This window comes from Myotis brandtii, unplaced genomic scaffold, assembly GCF_000412655.1.
Source record: "Myotis brandtii unplaced genomic scaffold, ASM41265v1 scaffold547, whole genome shotgun sequence".
Taxonomy (NCBI): Eukaryota; Metazoa; Chordata; class Mammalia; order Chiroptera; family Vespertilionidae; genus Myotis; species Myotis brandtii.
The window spans coordinates 3074626-3074877 of NW_005370024.1; the positions used below are offsets into that span (position 1 = coordinate 3074626).

General features: G+C 72.2%; 1 protein-coding gene across 2 annotated transcripts in view; it reads left to right on the forward strand.

Moving 5' to 3' along the window:
* The first annotated feature begins 6 nt into the window (after window positions 1–6).
* The window catches only part of RAB28 (RAB28, member RAS oncogene family), a 69918-nt gene continuing 69672 nt past the window's right edge, over window positions 7–252 (forward strand). For both annotated transcript variants that reach the window (XM_005878147.2, XM_005878146.2), the window contains exon 1: window positions 7–217. In XM_005878147.2, the coding sequence (XP_005878209.1) occupies window positions 143–217 (75 nt within the window). In that variant the 5' untranslated portion in view covers window positions 7–142. The remainder of the gene's footprint in view (window positions 218–252) is intronic.

Below are 252 nucleotides of genomic sequence, written 5' to 3' on the forward strand. Positions count from 1 at the left end.
CCGGTGGTGGCTCAGGCACCCGGGCGGGGGGTTCTGCTCCCACTGCCGCCCTTCCTCCTCTCCCCGCCCCCGGAACCCCCTCCTGCCCTTCCTCCCTCGGCCTCGGGGGGTGGGGGGAGGCAGACCTGGTTCCCGGGACAGCATGTCGGACTCTGAGGAGGAGAGCCAGGACCGGCAACTGAAAATCGTCGTGCTGGGGGACGGCACCTCCGGGAAGGTCAGTCCGGGGCGGGCTCGCCGTCCTCGCCTGCA